General features: G+C 39.4%; 1 protein-coding gene, 1 non-coding gene and 2 pseudogenes across 2 annotated transcripts; 2 read left to right on the top strand and 2 right to left on the bottom strand.

Moving 5' to 3' along the window:
• Positions 1 to 3,800: 3,800 nt before the first annotated feature.
• LOC101355782 (olfactory receptor 7G1-like) lies at positions 3,801 to 4,819 on the bottom strand (annotated as a pseudogene).
• Positions 4,820 to 14,781: 9,962 nt separating this feature from the next.
• LOC101342679 (60S ribosomal protein L7-like) lies at positions 14,782 to 16,074 on the top strand. Its single transcript, XM_012556192.2, is given in 2 exon segments — positions 14,782 to 15,016; positions 15,537 to 16,074. Coding segments are annotated over 2 exon segments (750 nt in total). The 3' UTR covers positions 16,052 to 16,074.
• Positions 16,075 to 22,578: 6,504 nt separating this feature from the next.
• Positions 22,579 to 23,612, bottom strand: LOC101355528 (olfactory receptor 7G1-like; annotated as a pseudogene).
• A 1,656-nt stretch (positions 23,613 to 25,268) lies between these two features.
• LOC111820979 (U6 spliceosomal RNA) lies at positions 25,269 to 25,375 on the top strand. Its single transcript, XR_002824468.1, has one exon. It is a non-coding gene; the product is annotated as a U6 spliceosomal RNA (small nuclear RNA).
• The last annotated feature ends 1,897 nt before the right edge of the window (positions 25,376 to 27,272 follow it).

The raw sequence follows: 27,272 nt of genomic DNA, 5'->3' as shown, positions 1-27,272 counted from the left end.
AAACATGGCTGCACTATTGACAACTGCAGCCCCCACAGGCCTCTATGCTGCACAACATGTTGAGACTTATTCCCAACATGTTGAGACTTGTCGCGACTTGTTTTCCCAAAGCTGTTGTCCCTTTACTGATTGGCTTGTTTACCTGAATTCCTTCTCCCTTGCCCGCACCCAAAGCCCATTGTTCTGTTATTTGCTTCACTGCTTGCTGTACTGACTATAAATAAACTCCTGAGACTGAAGCCGGGGTCGACTCCTCAGAGTGACCCTCCTGGCCCCACTTCTCTGTAAGAGTTGTGTTTGGTTACTGTCTCCGCCATCCTGACAACCGTCGCCGCTGCGACAGGTGTGCATATGTCTATTTGTACAACAATTCTTATTTCTCTAGGATATATTCTTAGGAGTGGGATTGCTGGATGATACGGTATTTCTATTTTTAGCTTTTTAAGGAGGTGCCATAAATTTTCCACAGTGGTTGTACCATTTTACATTCACACCAGCCGTGCATAAGAGTTCCAATCTCTCCATAATCTCTCTAACACTTGTTTATTTTTTCATTAATTCCATTAATGTCAGGGTGATATGCTATCTCATTGTAGTTTTGATTTGGATTTCTCTAATGGCTAATAACTGCTAACATTTCCTCATGTGTCTTTTAGCTGCTTAAATGTCTTCTTTGGTGAACTGTCAGTTCATGTTCTTTGTCCATTTTTAATTGGATTATTTGTCTTTTTCTTGTTGAGGTGTTGAAGTATTCTAAAGATCTTAGAGATTAGGGTATATTATAGCCAAAAAATTTTCCCAGTCTGTAGGTTCTCTTTTTGCTCTTTTGGTGATGTCTTTTGATGAGCGTAAGTGTTTAGCTTTTAGAAGCTCCCAGTTTATCTTCTGGTGTTTGTGCATTGTTAGCTATGGTTTGTATTATTTATGCCATGCGTTAGGGCCCCTAGCATTGCCACCTATTTTTTCTTCTGTGAACTTTATAGTTTTATGCTTTATATTTAGATGTTTGATCTATTTTGAGTTAGTTTTTATGTATGGTATGAGGTATTGGTCTTTTTTTAACAAATGGACATCCAATTTTTGACAAACCATTTTAATTCTCCTGGAATCCAGATCTGGTTCATGGAGTTGGGTAGACCCACCAATGCCATTTGCCCTTAGGTGTCCTTTTGAACCTTGAGCCTTTAAGGAAGTGGTTTTCCTGCAGTAACCTTCAAGTTAAAAATATCCTAGTGAGCAATTTAGTGGAGACTGTTTTGCCTCAGGCATTAGGTTCTTTTAGAGAATTACCAATTTGCAGTCAGTTTCAAGAAGAAGGAACCCCAGGGTCTGACTGGAAAATGGCATGTCTTTAGTGACTCTCCTCCTACAACTGACTGACCCTGGGACCCTGCATGTATTCTGATGTTATTTCCTGAGAAAGTAACATGACAATGACCTATATAACCTGTTTTCACTATCCCCTCTTTTGAGTGCCTTCCTTGTGTTTTTGAGTTGACTGCTGCCTGATTCGAATCATATCTACTCAAAATAAAAATATTCTGTTACACTAATTTCTGGTGTTTCTCTGTGAACTTAAGTTTTTTGACAATTCCTGGCATCAGAAGTTGGATCCATAGCAGCTGACTAACTTCCCCCACAGCTCTCATTGGACATAGAGTAGCACCCATAAAAGCCCTTTCAGCTTTACTGCCTAAATGGAGCATCTGAAGGCTGTCTTGGTAAGCCCTCTCAGACTCTCCAGCTCTACTCCTTTCGCATTTTGAGCTTGAATATAATATTTAATATTGAGTTTGGTGAATTTATTTTTTCGTAGTGTTTAGGACTGTCTCAAAATGGGGTATGCCAAATCCAAGAAAGCAGAGGATTTTCCTAGTGAAATTCGGGCTTACTACATGGCCAAGAACTATGGCTCTAGGTTTTGTTTGTATTTGGATTTTCATTTGAGCTCCCTATCATCATCAGTTTGTCAAATCAGAGGCCATAGACTAAAACTATAACATCTTAGGAGGAATGAAAAACAAAAAAAACAAACTCGCGGCTGTCAGGTCGATTCTGACTCATAGCAACCCTATAGAACAGAGTAGAACTGCCCCATTTGGTTTCCAAGGAGTGCCTGGTGGATTCAAACTGCCGCCTTTTGGTTAGCTCTTAACCACTACACCACCAGTGTTTCCCTTAGGAGGAAACAGGGAAGCAAATCTTCATGATCTTGGATTGGGAAATGGTTTCTTAAATATGACACCAAATCACAGGCAAGAACATTCACCTTCTTATTGTATCACTAAAGTTCACAGGTTCCAGGAGTTGGGATATCTTTGGGGGAGGCATTATTCAACCCAATACAGGGAGGTTGCCTTCTGATGACTGCATGGAAAGGTCTATTAACAATAAACCCAGAGAAGGACAGCAAGTTTTCTCTCTCTGGACGTCATGTGTGGATATGACACCTGCACCTGTTGCAGGAATCAAGATATCATGAGGGTAAACCAGTTATAGGATGAAGCCACTTCACAAAGGACTAAATGAAGCCTACTCCTCTGTTTCTGTACATTCCCTACCTCTGAAGGCCTTTCCTTGTAATGAGATATAACTTTATTGCTTGCGGATATTACAGTCAGTTCTCTTTCTTCTTAGAACCAAAGGATTCCTCATTGATGAAATTCAAATATCTCACAATCATCTCAAATCGCAGAGATTATTTTGTAGATGATGAAACCGAGCATGGTGGATGCTGATGTGGCCATGCAGAGACAGTTTATCAGTGATAGAGCTCAGTGGTTACTGAATCAGGGCTTGAAAGGTCAGCACCATTGTCTCACAGTGAGGTAAGTATGAGGTGCAATTCACAAGCCTATCCATTAGATCAGGATGAAGCTACTCTCTAGCTATGACTGCAATCCTTCTTAGATCTTTTCCTGCCTTATCTATCCTTTCCCACTTGGTCTTGCATGAGAAGGCTACTAACAACATCATTATAATAAGAAGCCCTTCCTCAGCCTCTACTTCTATGAAACCTGCCCAAAGAAACTGAGCTTAGATAGTTGAAATCATTTGTCAAACAACACAGATTCAGACAAAAAGAAGAGTCATGTTTCAACCCCAAGTTGAAATGCACTTAGTGTAATGAGTTTAATGGAATTCAAGGTGACGATCAAGAAAAAGGTTATGACCATGAGATAGCAGTTGAACTGCAAGCTGTTTATTGGGGCTGGCGCATCGACAGCTGCATGTAAGGTGTAATCTCCTATAGCAGGAGGCCTTCCAGGGTAAGAGGTGCAGGGAGACAAAAGGAGGGGCAGAAGGCATGAAAACTCCCAGGGAAGAGCAGAAGGAAGGAGGGAGATTATGTGTCCCTATGAGGTGTCCGACTGCAACAATGAAGGGTGTCTCTGGATCAGAGGAACTCCAAAGGCAGCAGCACATTAAGATCCTTATAACTACAGGGTTTTACCTCATTTATGGATAGTAGGTGCCTGTTGCATTTTTGTGGGGTAAGTAAAGAAGGCAGGCTCTAAGTTGGTAAAATTCTGCTTATTTCAGCTATTTTTAAAACAATTGGATAGGTAGAAATTAGAGTTTGACATTGGCAGACTTTTTGAGCTTGCTATGAAGAAGTAAACAAGTAAGGGTCAATAACAGAGGTCATTTTTTATTTACTAATATAACACTTAGCCATTATGTCATCTGGTCATTTTAGAAGAACTTACTGAAGGATAAGTTAGGAATTCTGACTTGCCAGTATTCCTTTTACTTTTACTCATTCTAGTACTCCAAGCCCAAAGCAGATGACACAGTCACTAAAAAGAAATCCTACCAATGATTTTTCTCAAGGTTCTCATCACGTTCCTGTTCCTCGGGCTGTAAAAGAAAGGATTCATCATTTGAGGAACCACAATGTACTCACTGAGGCTAGTGCTGTCTTCTTGGAAGAGTGTGTAAATGCAGAACTAATGTACACCCCAAAGCCTGTCCCATAGAACAGGAAAACAACTGAGAGATGAGATCCACACGTGGAAAAACTTTATACTTTCCACCCCATAATGGCATTCTCAGAATGGAGGAGACAACTTGAACATAAGAGAAAATGATCCAGAGAGTAAAGCCACCAAATATGCTAGTCATAAAACATAGCACCATGTTATTGATGAAGGTATTGGAACAAGTGAGCTTGCGAACATGAGCAAACTCACAAAAGAAGTGGGGTATTTCCAGGTCTGTGCAGAAGGATAGTCGCAACAACATAGGACTATGGGCCAGGCCGTTTAAGATGCTAATGAACAAAGAGAGTACAATCAGCAGGCTAAGGAGGCAAGGGTTCATGATGACTGTGTACGTCAGTGGGTGACAAATGGCCACATAGCAGTCAGAGGCCGTTACTCCAAGGAGAAAATTTTCAAAACCTCCAAAAACCAGGGCGGCACATACCTGGGTGAGGCACCTGTGTAAGTGATAGTTTTTCTCTGTGTCTTGATGCTCACCAGCATCTTTGGGACTGTGGTTGTGCTTAAACAGAAGTCTGTAAAGGACAGATTGGAGAGGAAGAAGTACATGGAGATGTGGAGGTGTGAGTCATAGCTGACAGCCAGGATGATGAGCAGGTTTCCCAAGATGGTGACCAGATACATGAACAGGAAGATGTAGAAAGGGGCTACGGTTCTGGATTTTCTGTTAGTCCCAGGAGAAAGAACTCTGAAACACCTGTTTGGTTTCTGGATTCCACATTGCTGCTGAAAATGATGGAAAAGATGAGTGACAAGACAATCAAATGTGTGGTCCCTGGACCAGCAGCAGATTCACCACCAGAGACAAATGCCATCTGTGGAAGGGAAGGAGAGGAATGGAGAAGACTACGAAGCTTGTGTCCCCCATATGGGTATTTGGTTATTCAAAAAAAAAAAAAAAAAAAAAAGACCTGAATTAGAGCTGAGTGTAAACATTTATTTATTCTGGACAGGGGTCAAGGTCTGATTTTTTTTTTTAAAATACTATGCGCCTATGATCATTTTAAATATTTGGCAGTTTTATAAAGAGAAAACAGAGGAATTAGGAGATAGTGTGATATATCTGTCTCAGACTCCACATATTTCCATGATCAGAGCTGGACAACAGACATGACAAAAATGTGTGTTAAGAACCTGGAAGGAGAAGATAAGATAAAGTCAATAAACCCTCCTTCTCCACCACAAGAATGTAAGTAAATTGTAGAGAATTCTATAACAGTCATCATGTTTTAGAAGGGGCAGATTTCTGTTCAGGAGAAAAATGGTAGCTCTCATTGTAGAGACAGAGTAGGACACAGGTAGAATAAGAGTTCCTTGAGACTGGTGCAAAGAGACAAGGAAACATGTCAGGAAGATGGAAGACAGGCAAGAGTCCATGGAAGACCTAGTTCCAATCAATTTATGCACGTACTTTCATAACTCCCTGTTGAGAGCAAGATCAACAGGATGTATTGACATGGTGGCTGCAACAATGAGTAACAGTGGGCTCAAGCATATCAGTAATTGTGAGGATGGCACAGTATCAGGCAATATTTTGTTCTGTTGTACATGGGGTCACTATGAGCTGGAACCGACTCTATGTTAGCTAACTACAACAATTGTCACAGCTTTCTCTGGATGAACCTGCAGTGAAACACCTGTCCTCATTTCCAAATATTAACTAAGGGACTCTAGGTTACCTGGATGACATCACTGAAGAATGATGCTTAACATCTTCCCTGGATGTTGGATGATGTAAGCAGAAGATCTGTCCTCAGGAAATGCAGAGGGACCAAGTGAGGTTCTGGGTTCCTGGGCAAGAGGATCATCTGAGGGTGGCATCTCAGGTGTGCTGCTTCCTGATAGGAGAAGGACTGTTGAGTGAGGGTGTCACGGGCAGACTATTTGCAGATTCTGTATCCCTGGGGGCTCAATAGCCAAAGCTCCTCATTAGCCAATTTTATTGTCATTCTGATCCAAACACAACACAAATCTTTAAAGACTAAGAAAATAAAATGTGAAATTCAGAATGGATAGTTCCCGGAGGAGGCCAGCTGAAGGCCATTCACCTCTCTCCACACCCATTTCTGCTCACCTCCATGTTACACACCTAGCACAGGTGGACATACCATCATTATCTAATTGCATTCCAGTCTTCTTTATTCAATTACAACTGAAAGCAACTCTACCTTACCAATGACATTAGGAAGCCCGTTACCTACTTTTGGTATGAAAATATCATTTATGTATGTTGTTGTATTTTCGTGCTGTTGAGCTGGTTCTGACCCATTATGACACCAGTTACAACAGAACGAAGCAGTGTCCCTTCCTGTACCACCCTTACAACTGTATATTCAAACCCGTTGTTGCAGCCACTGTGTCAATCCATCTCATTGTCTTCCTCTTTTCGGTGACCCTCTACTTTACCAGCCTGATGTCCTTCTCTAGGGATTGGTCCCTCCAGATAACATGTCCAAAGTACGCGAGACAAAGTCTCATCATCATCACTTTATATTTTGGGTTTATGTTTTGCTTCTTGATGTTTACTTGAGTTGTGAGAAATCACAATGTCACTGGCTAGGCACTTCTATGCAGGTTTATCCATAGACAGTAAGTAGATTTATACAAAAAACATTTTTTTTAACAGATGAAGATGGTGCTCCAATTTAGTATTTTCTTAAAAGTCTTTTACCTTTCATGAAATCTATTTTCATGTGTTTTCCACATTTAACTATTTCTATATAAAGTTTGTTAATATATAAACTTTTGAAAACCAACTTGAGACAAGATTGCATTGTGATGTCACCCTTTGCCATCTTAACCCCATTCACTTCAAACACATGAAATAATAGTTAAAATAGAACAAAATACAGCTGGTCATACCAAAAAGACAAACTTTTTCTTGTACCACAGAAAGATCTGAAACATAAAAATACAAGTTATGTTTTCCAGGTTCCATAAAGGGAACTAAAACATGACTGGTGAGTAGGCTCAGCTATGGATTTATGTCCATAGCAAAAATTTTTATCTTTCAGATAAAGAGGACTAAATGTTCTAGAAAAGATTTAGCCTTGAAATCAAGGGAAGAGGTAGAACTTTTTTATTGGAAAAACGTGGGTGAACACAAGAGTTGTGGACACTGACTGAAAGTTTCAGAAAAGCCTCCCAGGAGAAGATGAGCCAAGCTACCTGTTAGCATGCTGGCTGGATTTGTGGTAGTCTCAATTTACCGAGCCAGGGGAGTCAGGAAATGGAAGTCAGAATTAGAGGAGTGGTGACTGGTGAGAGCTAGTGTGAACATGTTGGACAAGAAAGAGTGAGCATATAGATGCAAAAATGTGGAGTGGAAAAAATCTTCTCATTCAAATAGAATCAGTAAGTTCTAAAGTAAATAATTTTGAAGAAAAGCAATGCAAAAAGTGATGACCAAGAAGAGAAATAATTCAGAAAAAAATCAATAATCAGATCATACAGAGGCCGGAAGGTTGTAATGGAGTGAGTGATGGGGAGAATAGAAAAGATGAGATCGAAGATGTAGAGTCAGATTATTCAGTCTCCTGATGACAAGGGCAGGCCTAGGATCACTAGGCGTAGTGATTTCGTAATACACCAAGAATGATGGTGGCTTTCACCGTGGTGATAACAGTTGTTAGATGCTGTAGTCTCGGTTCTTACTCATAGCGACCTTATGAACAACAGAACAAAACACTACCTGGTCCCGCACCATCCTCACAATCGTTGTTATCCTTGAGCCCACTGTTGCAGCCACTGTGTCAATCCATCTCGTTGACAGTCTTCCTCTTTTTTGTTTGCCCTCTACTTTACCAAGCGTGATGTCCTTCTCCAGCGACTGATCTCTCCTGATAACGTTCAAAGTTAGTGAGATGTAGTCTTGCCATCCTTGCTGCTAAGGGGCATTCTGGTTGTACTTCTTCCAAGATAGATTTCTTCGTTCTTTTGGCAGTCCATGATGTATTCAATATTCTTTGCCAACACCACAATTCGAAGGCATCACTTCTTCTTTGGTCTTCCTTATTCATCGTCCAGCTTTTGCAATCATATGGTGCGCTTTAAAACACCATGGCTTGGGTCAGGCTCACCTTTGTCTGATTATTGATTTTTTTCTGAATTATTTCTCTTCTTGGTCATCATTTTTTGCATTGCTTTTCTTCAAAATTATTTACTTTATTTTACATATTTGCTTTTCAACACTTTAAAGAGGTCTTTTGCAGCAGATTTGTCCAATGCAAGGTGTCTTTTGATTACTTGACTGCTGCTTCCATGGGTGTTGATTGTGGATCCAAGTAAAATGAAATCTTTGACAACTTCAATCTTTTCTCCATTTATCATTATGTAGCTTGCTGGTCCAGTTGTGAGGATTTTGTTTTCTTTATGTTGAGTTGTAAGCCATACTGAAGGCTGTGATCTTTGACCTTCATCTGTAAGTGCTTCAAGTCCTCTTCACTTTCAGCAAGCAAGGTTGGGCCATCTGCATATTGCAGGTTATTAATGAGTGTTCCTCCAGTCCTGATGCCCTGCACTTCTTCATTTTGCCTTGCGTCTCAAATTATTTGTTCATCATACAGATTGAATAAGTATGGTGAATGGATGCAACCCTGATGCAAACCTTTCCTGACTTTGAACCACACAGTACCATTTTGTTCTGTTTGAGCGACTGCCTCTTGATCTATGTACAGGTTCCTCATAAGCACAATTAAGTGTTCTGGAATTCCCATTCTTTGCAATGTTATCCATAAATTGTTATGATCCACACAGTCGAATGCCTTTGCATAGTCTATAAAACACAGGTAAACATCTTTCTGGTATTCTCTGCCTTCAGCCAGAATGCATCTGACATCAGCAATGATATCCCTGGTTCTATGTCCTCTTCTGAATCCGGCTTGAATTTCTGGCAGCTCCCTGTAGATATACTACTGCAGCCAGTTTTGAATGAGCTTCAGCAAAATTTTACTTGCATGTGATATTAATGGTATTGTTTGATAATTTCTGCATTCGGTGGGATCACCTTTCTTGGGAATAGGCATAAATATGGATCTCTTCCAGTAAGTTGGCCAGGTAACTGTCTTCCAAATTTCTTGACATAGACAGGTGAGCACCTCCAGCACTGCATCTGTTTGTTGGAACATCTCAAATGGTATTCTGTCAATTCCTGGGGCCTTGTATTTTGCCAATGCCTTCAGTGCAGCTTGGACTTCTTCTTCAGTACCATCGGTTCCTGATCATATGCTACCTCCTGAAGTGGTTGAACATCGATCAGTTCTTTTTGTTATAGTGCCTCTATGTATTCCTTCTATCTTCTTTTAATGCTTCCTGTGTCATTTAATATTTTCTCCCATAGAATCCTTCAAAATTGCAACTCAAGGTTTGAATCTTTTCTTCAGTTCTTTCAGCTTGAGAAATGCCGAGCATGGTCTTGCCTTTTGGTTTTCTACCTCCAAACCTTTGCACACGTCATTATAATATTTTACTTTGTCTTCTTGAGCCACCCTTTGAAATCTTCTATTCAACTCTTTTACTTCATCATTTCTTCCTTTTGTTTTAGCTACTCGACATTCAAGAGCAAGTTTCAGAGTCTCTTCTGACATCCATTTTGGTCTTTTATTTCTTTCCTGTCTTTTAATGACCTCTTGCTTTCTTCTTGTATGATGTCCTTGATGTCATTCCACAACTCCTTTGGTCTTCAGTCATTAGTGTTCAATGCTTCAAATTTATTCTTGAGATGGTCTCTAAATTGAAGTGGGATACGCTCAAGCTTGTACTTTGGCTCTTGTGGACTTGTTCTAATTTTCTTCAGTTTCAACTTGAGCTCGGTCTGTTCCATAGTCTGTGTATTCCATCTGGCAAGGTCCATGTTTATAGTCGCTGTTTATGTGGGTGAAAAAAGGTATTTGCAATGAAAAAGTCGTTGGTCTTGCAAAATTCTATTATGCGATCTCTGGCTTCATTTCTATTACTAAGGCCATATTTTCCAACTACCAATCCTTCTTCTTGGTCTCCAACTTTCTCATTTCAATCACCAGTAATTATCAATTAATCCTGATTGCATGTTTAATTAGTTTCTGACCGCAGAAATTGGTAAAAAATCTTCAAGATTAAGAAGGTGATAACAGTGGAGATGTTGAAATTTGGTGGGATTCTAGATATATTTGTATTGCATAGACAACAGGGTTTTCTGAAAAAGTGGGCATGGGGTATAAGAAAGAGAGGAATCAAAGATGATGTGCAGTGAGAGAAAACTGCTCAGCACCTAAAAGAATGGGGTTGTCGTCAACTGTGATAGGAAAGACTGGACAAAGTCTTAATATAATTGTAGTATTTTAGAATATGTTTAGTTTGAGGTGCCTGTTAGGAATCCACATGATGACATCAAGTGAGCAGTTAACTATAGAAGTCTGGAATCCAGCAGAGTGTTCCTTTCTGAAGGCATAAATTTGGGAGTTGTTAGTATGTAGATGACTTTAAAGCCATTATTCTTTTGGCTATTGCAAAGACAATATCCATTATGAATATCAGTGTGAAAATACTCAACAAAATACTGGCAAACCAAATCCAAGAGCATACTAAAACGATTGTATGCCATGATCAGGTGGAATTTTGCCCAAAATGAAACATAAGAAAATCATTCAATGTAATACAACACATGATCATCTCAGTTGATGCAAAAAAGGCATTGGACAAAATCCAACACCCTTTCGTGATAAAACACTCAAGAAACTAGGCATACAAGGGAAATTCTTCAATGTTATAATGGGCAGTTATGAAAAACTACAGTAAATATACTCAATAGAGAAAGACTGAAAGATTTTCCCCCTAAAATCAGGACTAAGGCAAAAATACCTTCTCTCACCATTGCTATTCAACATTGGACTGGAAACTCTAAACAGAGACATTAGGTAAGAAAAAGAAATAAAGGGCATTTAATTCAGAAAGAAAAAGAAATACAATCTCCGTTCACAGATGACATGATCCTATGTATATGAAAAATCCCAAAGAATCCACAGCAAAGCTACTATGACTAAAAAATGATTTCAACAAAGTTGCAGGGTACATGAACAACACACAAAAATAAGTTGTTTTATCTATTCATCAGCAATGAAGCATCTTAAAAGAAAATTAAGAAGGTATTCTCACTTAAGATGGCGTATAAAAGAATAAAATATGTAGGAATAAAATTAACTAGAGAGAAAAATACTCTTATAATGAAAACTGTAAAACGTTGCTCAAGGAAATTAAAGATCTAAATCAGTGGAAAGTTATACTGTGTTTATGGACTGAAACTCTTCAATATTTTTAACATGTCAATAGTCCCCAAAGTAAACTACAGATTCAATGCAATCCCTATCAAATTTCTAACGGCCTTTTTTAGAAATGAAAAAGTTATTCCTGAAATTCATATAGAATAAATAGCCAAAATAATCTTAAAAAATCCTGATTCCAAAACATACTATAAAGAAACTACAGTAATCAAAATAGTGTCATAATGGTATAAAGATAGACATATAGATCAATGGAATAGAATTAAGAGCTAAGAAGTAAACTCACACATATGTGCCCAATGGATTTTTGACAAGGGTGCCAAGTCCATGCAATGGAAAAGGAACAATCTCTTCAATAAATGGTGCTGGCAGAACTGGACAAATGCAAAAGAATGAAGCTGGACCCATACCTCCCACCATATGTAAAAATTAACTCAAAATGTATCAGTGCCCTAAATATAAGAAATAAAATCATAAAACTCATTAAAAAAACATAGAAGTAAAACTTCAAGGCCTTATTTTTGACAATAGAGTCTTAGATTGGCACCAAATGCACAAGCAACAAAAGACAAAATAGATAAATGTTGTTGTTGTTATTAGGTGCCCTCGAGTAGGTTCTTACTCAAAGCAACCCTATGTACTACAAAACTAAACATTGCCTGGTCCTCAGCCAGCCTAACAATCGTTGTTATGCTTGATCTCATTATTGTAGCCACTGTGTCAATCCATCTCGTTGAGGGTCTTCCTCTTTTTCTCTGACCCTCTACTTTACGAAGCATGATGTCCTTCTCCAGGGACGGGTCCCTCTTGCTAACATGTCCAAGGTATGTGAGACGAAGTCTTGTAGTCCTTGCTTCTAATGAGCATTCTGGCTGTACTTGTTTCAAGACAGATTTGTTCCTCCTTTTGGCAGTCCATGTGGATATGCAACATTCTTCACCAACACCATAATTCAAAGGCATCAATTCTTCTTTGGTCTTCCTCATTCATTGTCCAGCTTTCACAAGCATAGATAAATTGGATCCATAAAACTGAAAAAAATTGTACCTCAAAGAACTTTATCAAGAAAGTGAAGAGACAACTTACAGAATGGGAGAAAACATTTGGGAACCAAACATCTGATAATGGTTACTATCCAGAATATACAAAGAACACTTACAACTCAACAACAAAAGTAAAACAACACAATCTGAAAATGAACAAGAACTTAAATAGGTATTTCATCAAAGACAATATGTTGTTGTTAGCTACCATTGAGTCAGCCTGACTTATGGCGACCCTATGCACAACATAACAAAATGCTGCCTGGTCCTGGGCCATCTTTATGATTGCTGGAAGATCAGACTATGTTCTGTTGTGATCCATAGGATTGTCATTGGCTATCTTTTCACCAGCAGATCCCCATGTCTTTTTTCCTAGTCTCTCTTAATCTTGAAGTTACATGGAAATCTGTTCAGCATCATAGCAGCATGCAAGGCACCACTGACAGAGAGTTGATGCCCTGACATGAGATGATTGGCCATGTCTGTGCTGCTTGGTGGTGTGTTGTTAAGCACATGGTGCAGGTAGGCAGGATGTAGCGGGGAGATTGTTACGTGTGGAGCTAAGATGGATATGGGAGAGAGGAGAGAGGAACAGGAGCCAAAAACATACAAACAAACAAAAAAGAATGCTAGGGGAGATTGCCATTGGAGTGGAGAGATGAGAGACTATGAAATGGAGAAAAACAGAAAGGGGAAGAGGAAGAAAAGAAAAGAATGAATAAATAAAAATCAGAAAGGTTAACCTCAAAGTTCCCAGGGATCCCACCGGTGCAGCTATGAGGTCTGGGGAAGTCACTCTCAGGTGTTGCAGTACAGCCTGGCTAGAAGGCATAGAGGTATACAATGCCAGGTATCCAGGGAACAGAAAGAGAAGGAAGATATAGAGAGACGAGAAACTGAGTAATGAAGAAAGACAAAAAGGGAAAAAGAGGGAAAACAAAACAAAACAAATTTAAAAAAAAAGAACAAGAAAAGCCCCCACAAAAACAGAAAAAAAAAAGAAAAAAGAAAAAGACCAACAAAAAAAGAAATGCCCTCAGGGATTCCTCTGCACGTCTGTGCAAGCCGAGGGGGTAGTCTCCTTGCCACACAGCACTGCCTGGCCAGAAAGGGCTCCCAACTGAAGAAAAGGAAAAGAAAACAAACAATTCAAAACAAACAAACGAACAAAAGCCCCAGGATCCCACCAGTGCGGCACCCCAGACCAGGAAGCAGCTCCACACTCGAACGGAGCTCCACAGCCCCTCAGGAAGAAGCAAAGATGGCGCACGGAGCCAGGTATTTGAGCGAAAGGAGGGGAGGTGGTGAGAGGTAAGGAAGAAATCAAATGAAGCAAAAAAAAAAAGCAACACCAGCAGCCAACAAATGGCACTCAGACAGCCAGCTAGTGCAGGCTGGTGGAATCCAAGCAGCTGGTGTTTCTCGGACAAGAGACTGTGTCCGTGGGAAGCAGAGGGGGCCGAGTGTGGGTGAAGAAGGGTAGGGAGTGGGAAAGCATATATCATAAATTACCGGAGCTCTGCAGCCCTTCAGGAACAAGCAAAGATGGCGCACGGAGCCACGTATTTGACTGAAAGGAGGGGGAGGTGGTGAGAGGTAAGGAAGAAATCAAAAGAAGCGGAAAAAAGCAACGCCAGCAGCCAACAAATGGCACTCAGAAAGCCGGCCCGTTCGGGTGTGTGGAATCCAAGCAGCCAGTGTTTCCCGGACAAGAGATTGTGGCCGCGGGAAGCAGAGCAGGCCAAGTAGGGGGTAAAGAAGGGTGGGGGGTGGGAAAGCGTATATCGCAAATTACCGGTTGTTTTGTCTCCCACTGGAAGCTCCGTGAAGCTGCTTTCTCGTACCCCCTGTTTGCTGGTCTCCGATCGGAGTCCAAGATGGCGGATCCGTGCTGTGTTAGCTGGTAGGGGACATCTGCATGAATCTCTCCTCACTCTCCATTCTCTGTCAGTTTTCTCACTCATTTGGTGCTTGGCTGAGTTCTTTATCTCTTCATTTGATGTTTTAGGGTTTCAGGATTGTTGTTTTCTGTGTTCGGCTTAGTTTTTCGGATCTTTGCTGTGGAGGGACAGCGTGGTGCTTCTGTCTAGAGCGCCATTTTGCCAGAAGTGCCTGAATTTGAATTCTTGACTCACACCAAAGGCAAAAATAAATTCCAGGTAACTTCAAGACTCAAATGTAAAAGATAAAACTATAGATTGAGGTAAGTAGTAGTTTCACAAACAAGATCTATTGAGCACAATCCACTAAGAAAAGTTCAGAGAAATACAACTATATTAAAACTAAGAACACATGTTTATCCAAAAATACTATAAAGGATAGGTAAAAAACAAGCCATGTGCCTAAAGAATAAATTAGCAGTGCATATAACCGACAAAGATTAATATCTTAGTTATATAAAGAACTGATATGAATTAATAACAAATGGATAAACAGCTCAGTAGAAATACCGAAGAAGACCTTTTTTTCTAGCTGGCCATGGAGGGTGTCGAAGAGAAGAAAAAGAAGGTTCCTGCTGTGCCAGAAACCCTTAAGAAAAAGCAAAGGAATTTCGCAGAACTAAAGATCAAGCGCCTGAGAAAGAAGTTTGCCCAAAAGATGCTTCGAAGGGCAAGGAGGAAGCTTATCTATGAAAAAGCTAAGCACTATCACAAGGAATACAGGCTGATGTACAGAACGGAGATTCGAATGGCTAGGATGGCAAGAAAAGCTGGTGTCATGGATTGAGTTGTGTCCCCCAAAAATATCTCAGTTTGGCTGGGTCATGATTCCCAGTATTGTATGATTGTGTTATCTGATGTGATTTCCTTACGTATTGTAAACTGTAGCACTATGATGAGATTATATGTGATCTCCTTAAGTGTTGTGAATTCTATCACTGTGATGAGGTTATACTGACGAGGTTGACAAGATTAGTGTCTTAATGCAATCTCTTTTGAGATATAAAAGAGAGAAGCGAGCAGAGACACATGGTAACCTCGTACCACCAAGAAAGCAGTGCTGGGAGCAGAGCACGTCCTTTGGACCTGAGGTTCCTGTGGAGAGAAGCTCCCAGACCAGAGGAAGACTGATGACATGGACCTTCCTCCAGCCGATGGTGAAAGAGTTCCCCTGGAGCTGAAGCCCTGAATTTGGACTTGTAGCCTAGTGGAATGTGAGAGAATAAACTTCTCTTTGCTAAATCCATCCACTTGTGGTATTTCTGTTGGGGCAGCACTAGATGACTAAGACAGCTGGCAACTTCTACGTACCTGCAGAACCCAACTTGGCATTTGTTATCAGGATCAGAGGTATCAATGGTGTGAGCCCAAAGGTTCGAAAAGTGTTGCAGCTTCTTCACCTTCGCCAGATCTTCAATGGCGCCGTTGTTAAGCTCAACAAGGCTTCAGTTAACATTCTGAGAATTGTGGAACCCTATATTGCATGTGTGTACCCAAACCTGAAGTCAGTGAATGAACTGATCTGTTAACGTGGTTATGGCAAAATCAATAAGAAGCGAATTGTCCTGGCAGAAAACGCTTTGATTGCACGATCTCCTGGTAAATACGGCATCATCTGTATGGAGGATCTAATTCATGAGATCTATACTGTTGGGAAACGCTTCAAAGAAGCAAACAACTTCCTGTGGCCCTTCAAATTATCTTCTCCAAGAGGTGGAATGAAGAAAAAGACCACCCATTTTGTAGAAGGTGGAGATGCTGGCAACAGGGAAGACCAGATCAACAGACTTATTAGAAGGATGAACTAAGGTACCTACCATGATTATTTTTGTAATCTGGTCGCTTAATAAACCCGCAACTGCTTTCAAATTGGAAAAAAAAAAAAAAAGAAATACCAAAGAGGAAATTTCCACAAAAGGAAAAATAAATGGCCCATAAATATGTGAGAAGATGCTTGACTTCATTAATAACAAAAGAAATGTCAACTAATGAAATAATTGTTACACCCACTAAATTGTCAAAATAAATGAAAATGTGTTGGTGATTACGTGCATCATCAGGAACTTCTTATGGATGTTGAAAATATTTCATCCACTTGGACAAACTCTTTATAGGTTACCAAAGAGAGTAAGTACTCTCCTGCACCCAAAATTTTCACTCTAGGTATAAACTGACTCTCATTTCCACCAGGAGACAGGCATGAGAATGTTCAGATTTATTCATAATAGAACAATAGCTACCAAAAATTCCATAAACAGAAAAAAATGGTATGTATTTTGTAATGTCACCATACAAAATGTAAATACAGCATTTAAAATAAATGAATTAGTATTACACCCAGCAACATGATTGAATTTCAAAAGCACAATCAGGACACAAATTTTATACATTAATATTTCACTATAAATGAGTTTTAAATGATGCAAATTTATAAATTAGATAGGGATACACACAACGGTGATAAAACTATGAACTTGAATCCGATTGCCAGTTTCATAGAGCAAATAAGATCAAATATTGGCAATTTCACAGGCGTATTAGTTTTATAGGGCTGCCATATCCAAGTACCGCAAAGTGGGTGGCTTAAAATGAGAAAAAAGTTTATCTAAAAATACTGGAGGCTCAACGTCTGAATTAAGGTTGTCAGCAGGGCTGTGCTCTTTCTGAAGGCTCTAGGAGAAGATCCTTTCTCATCTCTTCCAGCTTCTGGAACCCCAGTCATTCTTTGGCTTGCAGCTGCAGCATAACTCCATTTTCTTCCTCTGCCTTCACATGACCATCCACCCCTCTGTAACCCTCTGTCTCTGTGTCTCTTCTCATTTATAAGGACATCACTCATCACTCATATTGGATTAGAACCCAGTCTACTTCAATATGACCTCAAGTTAATTGGTAATATCTTCAAAGACCCTATTTTGGACAAAGTCACAGTCACAGGTACCAGGGGTTACAATTTCAACCTGTCTTTTTTTGGGACATAATTCAATCCATGGAGCCCTGGTGGTGTAGTGGTTAAAAGCTCAGCTGCTAACCAAAAAGTCAGCATTTCAAATCCACCAGCTACTCCTTAGAAACCCCATGGGGCAGTTCTACTCTGTCCTATATGGACACTATGAGTTGGAACTGACTTGGCGGCACCTAACAACAATAATTCAATCCATAACAATAGGATTCAACAAAACAAGAAAACTCATGTTCTTCAAATATTAAAGTCATGCTTCTCAGATTTCAGAATGTGTCAAAACCTTACAATGTGCTTTTTAGCATGCTTATTTTTCCAATGTCTCTCCAGAAATCCAAGTCAGTAGTTCTTGGGTAAAGTATGGAAACCTTCAGTAAGAATAAAGGCCTTAGGTAACTGATCTTTGCGGGTGTTCTGGGGACATAAATGGAGGCAGCTTTGCATGAGAAGACACCTGGTGTGCCAGATGAGAGGCTGTCTTCCCAGTGTGGTGCTGAACACAATCCCACCACCACCCTTGGTGACGACCAGAACAGAAGGCTCTCCAGACACTCCAGAGATTCTTCCACAAGATCTACATGGTTGTCACCCCCACATCACAGAAATGATTCTGACTAAATGTCCAGCTTTTTTGTACTTGTAGAAAGTGATCTCCTTAATCCTGCCAACTTCGCTTTTCTCCCATCCTGTTTTATACTCAACATGTCTTCCTCAAAATAAAGTCCATCTCCACAGATAAAGTTATACATGAGAGTCGTTGGAGTGCAGCCTTCCCCTGAAGGCCTCATTGACTTAATTCGTTTTATTTAATCATATTTTTCTGTGTGAATACCACCAGAAATTACAAAGAAAAAAATGTAAAATAAGTTGACTAAGAGGAAAAGTAAAGAAACTTATATATACTCTTTTATGAACTGAATTATGTCCCTCACAAATATGTGTTGTAAATCCTAACTTCTATGCCTATAGTTGGAGCCCTGGTGGCACAGTGGTTAAGAGCTCGGCTGCTAACCAAAAGAAGGACAGTTCAAATTCACCGACTGCTCCTTGGAAACCCTATGGGGCAGTTCTACTCTGTCCTATAGGGTAGCTTTGAGTCAGAATTGAATGGAAGGGCTTTGGGTTATGATTGTGGTTAATATTCCATTTGGGAATGGGTTGTCTTTGTTATGTTAATGAGGCAGGATTAGTATAGGGTGCATCTTGAATCAATCTCTTTTGAAAATATAAAAGAGATTAAACAAGCAGGCAGAGCAGAGATGAGCGAAGATTGATGCCAAGCCACGTGGAAATCTACAAGGAACCAGGAAACAAGCTGAAGAGACAAGGACTTTCCTACAGAGTTGACAGAGACAGAAAACCTTCCCCTAGAGCCAGCACCCTGAATTCAGACTTCTAGCCTCCTAAACTGCAAGAAAATAAACTTCTGTTTGTTAAAGCCATCCCCTTGTGGTATTTCTTTTATAGCAGCACTAGACAACTAAGACACATTCTTTTTTTTTTGAACAATTTATTGTACAGAGTAAATTAGTGTTCCATTGAGAAATTTATACACAAATTTTTCTGTGACCTTGCTTCTATCTCCTCAATGTGTCAGCACTCCTTCCATTTCAACCCTGCCTTCCTTGTTTCCATTCCTGCAGTTTTCCTCTGCATCCTTGCCTTCTTATCTTTGCTTTCGGGCAAATGTTTCCCATTTGGTCTAGCATAGTTGGTTGTTCTAAGAAGTACTTTCCTCATGGGTGTGATTGTTTATTTTATAGTCTAATCTAATATTTGGCTGAAAGACGACCTCTGGGAGTGGCTTCATTTCCAGATTAAAAGGGTATCTTATGATGATAGTCCAGGGGTTCCTCTAGTCTCTATCAGACCAGAAAGTCTGATTTGTTTTTAATTAATTTGAGTTTCGTTCTATATTTTTCTCCCATTCTATCTGGGACCTTCTATTGTGTCTGGGAAAGACACCTTCTTATCAGTAAATCAGCGAGAAGGAATCAGACAAAATAAGTTGCCTGAAAAATTATCAACCTTGCCCTCTGATTATATTACTAAAACTAATATAATCTGGTGATAGATATTATGACAAAGGTAAACCAATAAAACTGCTGAAACAAGTAGTAGAAATACATGAAAGTGAAGAATTACAAGTCTTATAAATGATGGCAAGATATAGAACACAGTGATCCTAGTAAAATTTTATTGTATATTATGCACCAAACATTGTTTTAAGTGAATGCAGTGGTTATGGGGGTTGCCTTCTCAACAGAAAATATACTTTACATAGTCAGTCGAAGACACTCATAGTAATTAATTATTTTTAACCATATCAGAAATTTGAGTAGGAAGGAATAGATGATCCTATTCTTAGTGATGAGATAGGAGGACCGTCTTCTGTATGATTCCATGGAAAGGTCACTAATAATAAAACCCTGTTGTCATCACATCCATTCAGACTCATAGCTATCTTCTGTTAACAATAGCCACCACTCGTCTGTCAGTTTGTCAGACTGTGATGGCTTGTGTGTTGCTATGATGCTGGAAACTATACCATCGGTATCTCAAATCCCAGCAGGGTCACCCATGGTGAACGAGTTTCCATTGAGCTTCAAGAGTAAAATAGACTAGGAAGAAGAAGCTAGCAGTCTACGTCTGAAAAAAATTGGCCAGTGAAAACCTTATGAATAGCAGCAGAACATTGATGTAGTGCCAGAAGATGAACCCCTCAGGTTAGAAGGCACTCGAAATATGACTGAGATCTGCTTCTTCAAAGTAGAATTGATCTTAATGACATGGATGGAGTCAAGCTTTCAGAACCTTCATTTGCTGATATGGCATGACTCAAAATGAGAAGAAACAGCTGCAAACATCTGTTAATAATCAGAACATGGAATGTCAGAAGTATGAACCTAGGAAAATTGATAGTCATCAAAATGAAATGCATAAAGATCGATACCCTAGGTATTAGTGAGCTAAAATAGACTGATATTGGCCATTTGGAATAAGACAATCTTATGGTCTTCTATGCCAGGAATGACAAATTGAAAAAGAACAGGGTGGCATTCAAGTTCAAGAATATTTCAAGATCTATCCTGAAGTACAAGGTTGTCAATGATAGGATAATACCCATATGCCTACAAGGAAGACCAATTAATACAACTATTATTCATGTTTACACACCAACAACTAATGCCAAAGATGAAGAAATTGAAGATTTTTACCAACATTCGCAGCCTGAAATTGATCAAACTTGCAATCAAGATGCATTGATTAATACTGGTGATTGGAATTCCAAAGTTAGAAACAAGAAAGATTGGTAGTGGAAAAAGTACGCCTTGGTGATAGAAACGATGCCAGAGGTCGCATGATAGAATTTTGCAAGACCAATGACTTATTCATTGCAATACCATTTTTCAACAACATAAGCAGCTACTGTACACATGGACCTCGCCAGATGGAATACATAGGAATCAAATTGATTACATCTGTGGAAAGAGACAATGGAAAAGCTCAATATCATCAGTCAGAACAAGGCCAGGGGCTGACTGTGAAACAGACCATTGATTGCACATAAGCAAGTTCAAGTGCAAATATCACACTGAAGAAATTAGAGTAAATTCATGAGAGGCAAAATATGACCTTGAGTATATACCATCTGAATTGAGAGACCATTTCATGAATAGATTTGACACATGACCAAAGACAACACAAGTTGTGGAATGACATCAAGATGTCACACTTGAAGAAAGGAAAAAGTCATTTAAAAGACAGGAAAGAAAGAAAAGACCAAAATGTTTGTCAGGAGAGTCTCTGAAACTTGCTCTTGAAGGTAGAGCAGCTAAAGCAAATGGAAGAAATGATAAAGTAAAAGAGCTGAACAGAAGATTTCAAAGGGCAGCTCTAGAAGACAAAACAAACTATTAAAATGAAAAGTGCAAAGACCTGGCGTTAGAAAACCAAAAGGGAATACTATTTTCAGGATTTCTCAAGCTGAAAGAACTGAAGAAAAAAGGACATCATGCTTAGTAAAGTAGAGGGTCAGTGAAAGAGAGGAAGACCATTGACCAGATGGATTGACACAGTGGCTGCAATGGTGGCTGAAACATAGCAAAGATTGTCAGAATGGTGCAAGACAGGGCAGTGTTTCCTTCTGTTGTAGATAGGGTTGATTTGAGTGGGAATCAACTTGCTAGTACCTAACAACAATTAACAACAGGTTCATGACAAATTGTCAGCCTTGTGTCTTTGGGTATCATATCTGGATATCATGCCTGAGTCTGTTGCTGGCATCCCTGATCCTGAGGGTAATAATGCCTAGGATGAAGCTACCTCATGGAGGACAGAATAAAGCCCTATGTCCTGTTTTTTTCTCTTTTCATTCTCTATCTCTGAAGTCCTTGTAATGATAATTAACTCTATTCTTTAAGCATTTTAGAGTCAGGATTTATATTTTCTTATTAGAAGCAAAGCCTTTCTCACTGGTAAGATTCAGTTATCACACAGTCATCTGAAGCCCTGAGATAATTCAAATATGAGTTTTATAGATTACATAGGGGGAAAGTGGTGGTTCAATGGTAGCGTTCTCACCTTCCATGTGGGAGTCCCAAGTTTGATTTCTGACCAATGATCTTCACGTTCAGCTACAACCTGTCTGTCACTGGAACGTCAAGTGTTGTTAAAATGCTGAACAGGTTTCAGTGGATCTTCCACATTAAGATGAACTAGGAAGAAAGCCCTGGGAATCTACTCCCAAAAAATCAGCCAGTGAGACCCTGTAGATCACAATGATCCTGTTCCATTGTACATGGGGTTGTCCTGAGCCCAGGACCAACTGGGTGGCCTCTAACAACAACAACCACAAAAATAAGATGGTTGCTAATGTTACCCCGGACACACATAGTTTACCAGTCACATGTCATAATAATACTTAATTCAGGCATGAAAAGTCAGCTCTCTTGTCTCAGAGTGTGATTAAGCATGGTTTCCATTCACGTGACTGTATCCATGGCATCAGGCTGAAGCTAGTCTCTAGCTATTCCCACAGCCTTTCCTACGTCTTTTCCCTACACTTCCACTGACTCCTGCCTACTTTATTCTGAGAATGTGCCACCCAAAAAAATCAAACCTGTCTCAGGCTGTGCTTCTATTGAACCTGCCCAAAGAGATTCAACTTAGAGAATTAATATAATTTGTCCAACAGCACAGAGCTGCACAGAGTAAAGTCAGATTTTAAACATAAGTTGAGTTGCACTTAGCCATTATGTTATATTGTCGTTTTAGAAGAAAGTGGTAATGGGAGAGTCAGGCATTCTTCCTGACAAGTGTTCTTTCATTTTCATGCAATCTTGAAACCCAGGCTCAAAGTAGGTAATATAATCACTGAAAAGCAGGTATGCTCCTGGTAATTTTTCTCAAAGCTCCCTTCAGGTCCCTGTTTCTCAGGCTGTAGATAAAGGGGTTCATCATGGGAGTGACGATGGTGTACATCACTGAAGCTACTGCAGTCTTCCTGGAAGAGGGTGTAAATGCAGTGATAATATATGAACCGAAACCTGTCCCGTAGAACAAGGAAATAACTAAGAAGTGAGACCCACAGGTGGAAAAAGCTTTATACATTCCACCCACTGACGGAATTCTCAAAATAGAGGAGATAATTTGAGTATAAGAGAAAATGATTCCAGAGAGAGGAACAGCACCTAATATGGTAGCTGCAAAATATGTGAAGATGTTATTGATGAGGTGATCAGAACAGGCAACCTTGATGATCTGCAGAACTTCACAGAAGAAGAAAGGAATTTCCGGGCCTGTGCAGAAGGACAGTCGCAACAACATCAGACTGTGGAGCAGGGCATTCATGATGCTAATGAACAAGGAGAGTAGAATCAGCAGACCACAGAGGCTTGAGTTCATGATGACCGTGTACCTCAGTGGGTGACAAATGGCCACATAACGGTCATAGGCCATTACTCCAAGGAGAAAATTTTCCAAAGCTGCAAAAACCAGGACAAAGCAGACCTGGGTGAGGCATCCCGGGTAAGCGATGCTCAGATTCTGTGCTTGGAGGTTCGCCAGCATCTTTGGGATTGTGGTTGTGCTGAAACAGATGTCAGTGAGGGATAGATTGGCAAGAAAGAAATACATGGGGGTGTGGAGGTGGCAGTCCAAGGTGACAGCCAGGACTATGATCAGGTTTCCCAGGACAGTGACCAGATATATGGACAGAAACAGACTAAATAGGAGGGGCTGCAGTTCTGGATCCTCTGTCAGTGCCAAGAGAAGGAATTTTGAAATGCCTGTTTGATTTCTGGGTTCCATATTGTTGATGAATATGATTGAAAAGATATGATAAGACAATAAAATGTGTGGTTCCCTGGACCAGCGGCTGATGTATCACCAGAGGCAAGCATCATCTTGGAAAAGAGGGAGAGGAATAAAGAGGAAAACAAATGGGGGGGGGGTGTTAGTTATGCATATTTTGTTACTTAAAAAAAAAACAGATACTGATATAGCAGATAATTCTGGAAAGAAAGAAAACGATGGTCATGATTTTTGTTTCAGTTTGTTTTGTTTTTGCACAGTCTACTAGTGTGATCATTTATATATTTGGCAATTTTTTAAAGACAAATATACAAACTAGGGAAGCTGCCTAATGTGTCTCCACCTCCTTTGTCATAGATCAGAACCAGACAACAGAGATAATATGAAGGTATGTTAAGAACCCAAAATGGGAAGATAAGGAGAAGCCAACCTCTTACCCCTACCCCAAGAATGCACGTAAATGTCAGAGAATTCTATAACAGTCACTCTGCTTGCCCAGGAGGAACACAGTTTCTGCCATTATAGAGAGAAAAAAGGAGACTACAGGAATGAGAGCTGCTTGAGCCTTGATGCTAAGATACAAGGAAAAATGTCAGGAAGATGGCAGACAGGTAAAAGTCCTATGGGTAACTTGTTTCCAATCACTTTATGCATGTAGTCTATTCGCAGCTTTACCTGGATGGATCTGTGCTAAACACCTGCCCTCAGCTCTCATTTCCAAACATTAGCTAAACAGTTTTAAGTTAACTGGCTAGCATCACTGAGGAATGATGCATGACATCTACCCTGGAGGATGAAGGTTGAAAATTTGTCCTCAGGAAAAGGCAGAGGGACTGAATGAAGTGCCAGTCTTCTGAGCAAGAAGGATCATCTGTGGGTGGAGTCTCTGGTGTCCTGCTTCCTGACCGGGGGGAGGATTGTTGTGTAAGGTTGTCACAGGCAGACTATATGAAGTCTGTATGTCCCTGGGCACTCAATATCCAAAGCTCCTCATTAACCAAATACTTTTATTGTCATTCTGATCCCAGGGCAATGCAAATCTGTAAAGACCAAGGTTTCAGAATGTGGAATTCAGGATGGCTAATTCCCTGTCCTGAGAGAGCAGGTATCTGCCATCCACCTCTGTTCACCTGTTTCTGCTCACCTTCTTGTTGCATATCTTTCATAAATTGACACTCCATCCATCTCTAATTGGATTCCTGTCTTCTTTATTTATATACAACTGAAAGCATCACTATTTTATCAATATCAGGAAGCCAGATAACAATTGTGTAAAAATACTCTTTATGTGTATGGGTATAAACATTGTATTTATAAATATATTTAAAATATCATAAAAATGCAGTTATTTCTTCCTATGACTCATTGAATGTAGCATGAATATTAATCTTCATTCTGTATATATTGCATGGAAGTTTCTAAGCTATTCTCTGTGATCAATTCTCACTATAATCACTGTTGAGAGGCATATTACTCCCTTTTTAGGATTTTCAATTTCCTATTTCATCATAACTTTTCCAGTTTAATCACAATAGTTTCAATCTACATTTTTCTTTACAGTACTGGAAGATGAGTTGATAATTTGGCTCATGATTTCAATAGAGTTGTAAGAAATCACAATGTCATCACTAGGCACTAGTATGCAGGTTTTTCCATACTCTCAGTCAATTAGTTAGATGGCAGGTGGTGAAGATGGTGTTCCATGTGAATATTCACTGGAAAACCCTTCACCTTTTAAAAAAATTTTGGTGCTCACTTCGACAGCACATATACTAAAATTGGAATGATACAGACTAGATTAGCATGGCCCCTGCGCAAGGATGACATGCAAATTCTTGAGGCATTACATATTTTTCAAACTTAGAAAGATAAGGGTAAATTTCAAGGTAACCACAAAGAAGGTTAACAAACATACGCATAAAAATAAAGAGGAAAAACATAAAGTCTCAGTAAAAACAAAACCTACAAAAAACAAACTAAATGAAAATAATCCATAAACAAAAGGAATTCAGCACAGGAGAGTAAGAAGAACAAAGAAAACGTCAGCACCACCAAAAAAAAAAAATTACAAAATGACAGCAATAAACTCACATCTATCAATAATTACACTGAATGTAAATGGACTCAATGCACCCATAAAGAGACAGAGAGTGACAGAATGGATAAAAAAACAGGATCTGTCAATATGCTGTCTACAAGAGACACACCTTAGAAACAAAGATGTGAATTTATTAAAAATCAAAGGTTGGAAAAAATATATCAAGCTGACAACTACCAAAAAAGAGGAGTGGCAATACTAATCTCAGATAAACCAGACTTTAAAACAAAATCCACCATAAAAGACAAAAAAGGACACTATATAATGATTAACGGGATGATCTGTCATGAAGACATAACCGTAATAAACATCTACGCACCCAATGACAGGGCTCCAAAATACATAAAATAAACTCTAACAGTACTGAAAAGAGAAATTGACAGTTCCACAATAATAGTAGGAGAATTCAACATACCACTCTCAGTAAAGGATAAAGGGTTCATCATGGGAGTGACTATGGTGTACATCCCTGAAGCTACTAACATCTAAAAAGAAACTAAACAAAGATACAGCAGACCTAAAGGGCACAATCAGCCAAGTTGACCTCATAGACATATATAGAACACTCCATCCAACAGCTGCAAAGTACACATTCTTTTCCAATGCACACAGAAAATTCTCCAGAATAGACCACATCTTAGGCCACAGAGCAATCCTCAACAAGATCCAAAACGTTGGATAATACAAAGTATATTCTCTTACCACAATGCCATCAAGGTAGAAATTAACTATCAATTACATGGAAATTCCATGGAAACTGACTAACACCCTGCTTACAAACCACTGGGTAATAGAAGAAATCAGAGATGGAAAAAAAAATTCCTAGAATCAAATGAGAATGAAAACACATCATACCAAAACCTTTGGGAAATAGCAAAGGCAGTCCTCAGTGGACAATTTATAGCAATAGATGCACACATCAAAAAAGAAGAAAGGGACAAAATCAAAACAGTAACTACATAACTCAAACAAATAGAGAAGAAGAACAACAACAACAAAAAAAAGCCCACAGCCACCAGAAGAAAAGAAATAATAAAGATCAGAGCAGAAATAAATGAAATAAGGCATAGAAACACAATAGAAGGAATCAACAAAATCAAAACTTGGTTCCTTGAAAGGGTCAACAAAATCGACAAACCACCAGCCAGACTGACAAAAGAAAAACAGGAGAGGACGCAAATAACCCAAATAAGAAATGAAATGGGTGACATTTCAAGAGACCCAACTGAAATAAAAAGGACCATAACAGAATATTATGAAAAACTATACTCCAACAAATTTGAAAACTTAGAGGAAATGGATGAATTTCTAGAAACAAACTACCTACCCAAAATACAACAAAGTGATGTTGAAAATCTGAGCAGACCCATAACAAGAGAAGAGATTGAAAAGGTAATAAAAAGACTCCCAACAAAAAAAAGCCCTGGCCCAGATGGCTTCATTGGAGAATTCTACAAAATATTCACAGAAGAGCTTGTACCAGTACTACTCAAACTATTTCAGAGCATAGAAGAGGAAGCAACACTTCCGAATTCATTCTATTAATCCAGCATAACCCTGATACCAAAACCAGGCAAAGATGCCACAGAAAAAGAAAATTACAGACCAATATCCCTCATGAATATAGATACAAAAATTCTGAACAAAATTCTAG

The sequence above is a fragment of the Trichechus manatus genome, unplaced genomic scaffold, assembly GCF_000243295.1.
Source record: "Trichechus manatus latirostris isolate Lorelei unplaced genomic scaffold, TriManLat1.0 scaffold00057, whole genome shotgun sequence".
Classification (NCBI taxonomy): domain Eukaryota; kingdom Metazoa; phylum Chordata; class Mammalia; order Sirenia; family Trichechidae; genus Trichechus; species Trichechus manatus.
Note: the sequence above shows the minus strand (reverse complement) of the source record. Positions and strands in the feature narration are given on the sequence as shown.